Source organism: Amphiura filiformis, chromosome 14 (assembly GCF_039555335.1).
Source record: "Amphiura filiformis chromosome 14, Afil_fr2py, whole genome shotgun sequence".
Taxonomy (NCBI): Eukaryota; Metazoa; Echinodermata; class Ophiuroidea; order Amphilepidida; family Amphiuridae; genus Amphiura; species Amphiura filiformis.
In genome coordinates, this window is record NC_092641.1 from 766,510 (window position 1) to 772,290 (window position 5,781).

Consider the following 5,781-nt stretch of genomic DNA (forward strand, 5'->3'; position numbering starts at 1 on the left):
TATGGCTAATTAGTGATTTTTTAACCACTTCCTGAAATTATAACCGCGACTGCAAAACATTCATTTTTAAATTTTAAAATAAAGAGAAAATGGCGGCGATCGCATTCATGGTTGGTGGAGCCATGGTTAACGCTTTAGCATTTTCAGGGAGCAATTATCTGTTCAACTCTCTCAGTAGTTCGGAAGAACGCAAAAGACACGATCTCGCTCTCGAAAAACTTCAGCACGACCGAAATTCTTGGAATTTAGCGCGTCTTTCAAGAATAGATTACATCAACGATCAATTAAAAAAACAAGGTCACGCGGAAAGAACCTTTTCGGACGTCGATGACGCGATGAGACAGTATTATAATTTAACGGGAATTTTGATGGATTCTTTTCCACCCGAACCACAACTTTATGATGGAGAGTATCTCGACGAAGATCAAACAAAATCGATCCAGAACGGGGAATTAGCTTTGCTCGGACTGGGATTGCTCGGAACCGGTATGGTCGCTATCAAATACTTTGGATAAAAGTATTTGGGTGGGAGCTGAGCCTCTAATCTCTGGAAAATCATCGAGAGTTACGGGATAATTTCTTCGTTTGAGTAGGTAAAAAGAGTGTAGTGGATGTTAAAATTATTTCTCTTGGGTTTATTTTGTAGATAAATTTTCAGTATATTATCAAGATCGCATAACAAATTAATGCGATCGTGCCAAAAATCAACAGGAGAATTGCCCGTAATTTTGTAGTAAATCTTGTGAACGGCTTTTGGGTCTGATCTAAAGACTTTTAACAAGTCTTTTTTACTCAGGGACTCGAACATTTTTTTATTTTTTTTAATTTTTTTAACAAACTCGTCGATCAAAATCTCAGAAGTACTCGTAACATTTCCACTGTATTTTGAGTTACAATTTGGTATGCTTTGCACTCGCGCGGGTTCTTTAAACAACTGATTAAATTCAGTACCGTATAGACAAATCGGTTTTTTGTTCTGTTTTCGGAGGCAAGTTTTCTTTTTACACAATTTGCAAAAACAGCGCTTATATTTACTCGTACACTTCATTTTTGTAACAAACTCGTCGATCAAAATCTCAGAAGTACTCGTAACATTTCCTAGATAGATTTCGATGTATTCTTCAAACTGGTAGGTCTTGGTTTCGCAGTATTTTTCGGTTGTTGAATTTGGTCGATGTTAACTCGGGGTGAGTTCTCGTTAAGAGACGCGTCATTTTCTAAACCACAATCATAACACACATCGTCTACTATGTATTCTGAGTTGCAATTTTACATTTTGGTAGGCTTTGCACTCGCGCGGGTTCTTTAAACAACTGATTAAATTCGGTACCGTATAGACAAATCGGTTTTTTGTTCTGTTTTCGAAGGCGAGTTTTCTTTTTACACAATTTGCAAAAACAACGCTTGTATTTACTCGTACAATTCATTTTGTATCATTAAAAAATCCCTTTAGACTGAATGTCTAAAGGGATTTTTTTTTTGTTGGTTATGGTAGACTGTACGACTAGTTTGAGTCTTCATCATATTCCAACTCTTTCACTACAAGGTCAAAACTGTGGTACATGTTCCCAGTTGTTTTGCTTTCTTTTTTGCCCGTGGGTTTAACAAAAGCTATTGATTTACCGAAGTCCAAGTCCAAGTTCTCTAGCCTTTTTTTTTTTTTAGAACAACTCCAAACTCGAGTGTTATCACTGAGAGTGATAACTCCGGATTTTCCAACCCTGGTTTCCATGATCTCAAAATTGGTAATTTTGTAAATTCCACCTTCTTCTAGTTCAACCCATTTCAAAATTGAGGATCCTTTTTGCTCTTCTAACAAGTGCTCAAATTCCACCTTCAGTATGCTTGATTGTTTTGCCATTTTGTTTGTAGCCGGGATTTTTTTAAACTGATTTTATTTTTAAATCGGGCTAAAAATAAAAGATGGCTGAAACTAAAATGTCTAAGGTTTACTACAGTCCGAGAGGGTATTGGAAGGGTGTTTCTGCGATAGACAAGCTGGCGAAAGAGGCTGGAGTGACGAAAGAAAAAGCTAGAAATTTTTAAAAAGCAGACTCAGTGGCAAATTTACCTACCACCTCCAAAGTACATTCCCAGAGCAAAATTTAACGTAAGTGTACCTAATGAAGTTCATCAAGCCGATTTGTTGTTTCTTCCTCACGACAGACCGAGTAAAGGAAAAAAGCTTTACAAGTACGCGTTGACTGTGGTGGATGTCGCGAGCAGATACAAGGAAGCTGAGCCTCTGAGCTTGAAGGAATCTGGGGAGGTGGCTAAGGCATTTGAAAAAATTTACTCTCGAGTTTTAAAGTGGCCGAAGCTTCTGCAGGTCGATCCTGGAAGAGAATTTATGGGCAAAGTGAACGAAGTGATGAAAAAGCACAAGGTCGATATCAGAAGAGGGTTGCCTGGTCAACATAGAGCTCAGGCAATTGTTGAAAGATTCAACAGAACTTTGGCTGAAAGACTGTTTGGGCATCAGTACTCGCAGGAAATACTGATGGAAGCTCGTGGTCAGAAAAATGTGAGGTCTACCGAGTGGGTGGGTAGGCTTCCGGATGTGATCAGAGCTTTGAACAGCGAAGAGACTCGGCTGATAGGAATGAAACCGGTTGATGCTATCAAGAAGAAAAAGATTGAAACGATATCTTCAGCTCCACAGAAGTTGAAAAATGAGATTAAAATTCCAGGTAACGTGAGATTGAGGTATTTGTACGCTCCCGGAGAGTTGGAGGGAGGTGAGAGAAGACGCGCAACCGATCCCATTTGGTCTCTGGAAACTTACACGGTTAATAGTATCGTGAGAACACCGGGTGATCCAATTTTGTACTATTTGTCTAAGGAAGCACCAAAAAGAGCGTTTGTTAGACAGGAGCTTATGATAGTACCCGAGGGCACACAGTTGCCACCCGACAGAGTTTTGAAGTAAATTTTCTTATTCAAGTTTTACGGCGTAGTGTTCAATCGCATGTGTGTGTATTCCGTCTTCGTGTATGATTCTTTTGTCATCGTTAACATCTAAAGCGACTTTGTTAACGGTTTCTGTGTAGATATCGTGATTGTAACTCCTGATCACATTCATCTTTCTCGTCTGAGGTTTTTTGTCAGTAAGGCATTGCTTGTAGTCGTCAAAGGTAATCCTTCTTTCGACGACCGCTTTCTTGATGCCTTTGCACCTCTTTTCATCGTTTCCCTCATACATTCTGAAAGAGTACAACTTTGGTCTCAGTCCAACAAATTCCGCTATCTGCTTTCCTCCGGCTTCGTCCTTGAACTTGCCGGGAACTTTTTTGTTCTTTCCGGTCGGAATTCCCGATGGATGATCAGCCGGGTAGTTGGAAGTGTCAAAGTAGCGGTCCACGTCTGGTGCGATGTCCTCGTAGAAATCTTCGGTCTCGATTTCATAAAGTAGCGAGTCTGTGTCCGTCATACAGAGCTTCGCTTTGTCTCCGTACTTTTTCTTGATGTAATTGTAGTGAAAGTCGTACATCATCGTCTTTGCGATATCCAGGATGCTCGCTCCGAGATATATCGGTTTGTTGAAGTACAGCGAGGTTTTCTTCATGTGAACGGCTACGAGGTTTTCGTCAAAGATGGTGAATCGGTCGTAGGTAGGTTTGGCGGTTAACTTGCGCGCTTCATCTCGGGTGGTCACGAGATGAATGACCACTCTGTTTCTGATGTTTTCTATCGTTTTTCCAAAGACGCTGTTGTTCATCAACTTGAAGAAATCCTTCTCAAACTCCGATTCAGCTTTTGTTCGAAGACTGGTATTCTTGTCGATGTACGATTTCATGAAGGCTTCCTCTCGGTATTTTATCCCTCGGTGAACCTTGGTCAGTTTGAGTCCAAGCTCCAAGCACTGCTTCAGAGCCACGTGGTGGATAACGTACTTTTCCTTGTCGTTCAGATTCGGAATTAGTTTTTCCACTTTGTTCACGATCAGTCTTTCTGGAGCTAGGGGAAAGTCGTTGTGAAGGTCGTGCAGCTCTTTGGGATATTCCAGATTCACTTCAAGGGTGCACGGGATTTTGCGCCAATTGTCTAGTTCTTTCGACGTCATCCACTCAAAGCCACCGACCGGAAGCTTTTGACTCATGGCCCATCCGTAAAGGTTGTTGTTGTCAACGTACTCGATGTACTTGGAGGGCTTGCTCGGATCGTAATCGTCGCCCATGTACTTGTTGTTGGCTTTGACGTATCTGGTAGGTATCAAGCAAACCCCTCCCTTTATGTTCTTTTCAAAGAACAGAATCATGTCGTAATCAGTGAGAAGTTCCAGACATACGCCCGTCGTTTTCAGCATGGCGTCGTAAGAAAGTCCGGGAGCCGTATAGTACCAACAAGGATCCAGTTCGTAGTTTTCAGACTAGTTTTTCTGAAATTTTCGAACATGTCGGCTAGAAGGAGAACGTCCGTCTTAAGATACAGATCGTGGTACTCCCTCATGGTTTTCATTCCGAAGGTATCCCAAACATTCCGCGCGTGCTGGTAATCTTCGTCGGAGAGTTCCACATCGTTGAGCTTGGAGTAAAACGCTTCTTTGGGAGGAAGACGGGTCTCTCGAAGTTTCTCTAGAGAGTTGACGTAATCGTAAGGGTACACTCCTTTTCTCAGAAGAAGTTGCAATTTTTCATTGTCTTTGAAAAATGTTGTGATTTCAGGAAAATCCGAAAGATTCTTCACGAGCGTATCCAAGCCGGCGGACAGAAACTTAAAGCTATCGAGAAACCTGATCTCGTATTTGACATCGACTGGTTTGATGCACTTTTGGTGAGCCGGTCCTAAAGATTCTTTCTTTGGATACGACACATCGGCTACGGTTGGATTCTTCTTGTCTTTCGGTTTTAGAGGACCTTCGCAAATATGACAGACTTCGTTCGGTCGCGCGTTGATTCGATCCCTATAAGGAACGAAGGAATCTACCACCATTTTTTGCTGAAGGAGATGAACTTTTCCTCGTTGTTCGGAATGCAGTCAATTTTTCCCTTAGTCTTACCGAGATTTTTGATGAAGAGGTGAGAGTCGTATCCCGCGAGATTGTGAAAGAATACCGGAATAAAACTCGGCATTCTGTAAGAAAGATTGCACTGATTGTGAGCGGCTCCTCTGAATTTTCCAGTAAAGTGGCAGTGATCTCTAACGGTTCTGTTGTTCTTGTTTTTCGGGGTTAGAAGTTTCTTACAAATGTGACATCGCGTAGACTTCTTGTACAGCTTTCGCTCTTCGGGACTGATGATCATATTTTCCGCGAGTATGTAAGGATTGTTTTCCCGTTTCCAAAACCTGTCGTGGATCTTTCTAACATCCTCCTCGAGCTTGTTCACAAAAACTTGCGATACGTCCTCGGTTTCACTTTGCTTGGTGTACACTACAGGCTCTTGAGAGTACACGGAATCATCAAAACACTTGATGTAGTAGCTAAAGCCCGAAGGTTCGTGCTTTTGGTATTTCGTCGTCTTCTGAGAAACTTCAGGTTGACAGGTTTGTATCGGACTTGTAAAGGATTCAAAGTCAGCGTAGACGACAAATGGAACTCTCTGCGACTTGAAGAAGTGCTTAAAGAACTGAGTTGGAGGATCGCCGTCTTTCGTTGCTTTTGGCATCTCAATTCTCGTAGGCACATTAAGATGGCATAGATCTTCATGCACCCTTAGTCGTTCTATGGAAGTGTAACCTGCGTAGCAGTTTCTGCAGTGGTAGTGTTTTACTTTTTTCTTGGTTGTTATCTTCCTCAAAAGTCTGCCCATGTCCTTAACCACGGTATAGTGACTGGTTTCT

At 41.7% G+C, this 5,781-nt stretch overlaps 1 protein-coding gene across 1 annotated transcript; it reads right to left on the minus strand.

Annotated features, from left to right (window-relative positions):
- Positions 1–2,935: 2,935 nt before the first annotated feature.
- On the minus strand, positions 2,936–4,258 carry LOC140170517 (uncharacterized). Its single transcript, XM_072193871.1, has one exon. The coding sequence runs from the start codon at positions 4,256–4,258 to the stop codon at positions 2,936–2,938; it is 1,323 nt and encodes a 440-aa protein (XP_072049972.1).
- Positions 4,259–5,781: the final 1,523 nt, after the last annotated feature.

Excerpts from the sequence above, each read along its gene's own strand:
- LOC140170517 (XM_072193871.1), bottom strand. The coding sequence starts at position 4,258 with ATGATTCTGTTCTTTGAAAAGAACATAAAGGGAGGGGTTTGCTTGATA.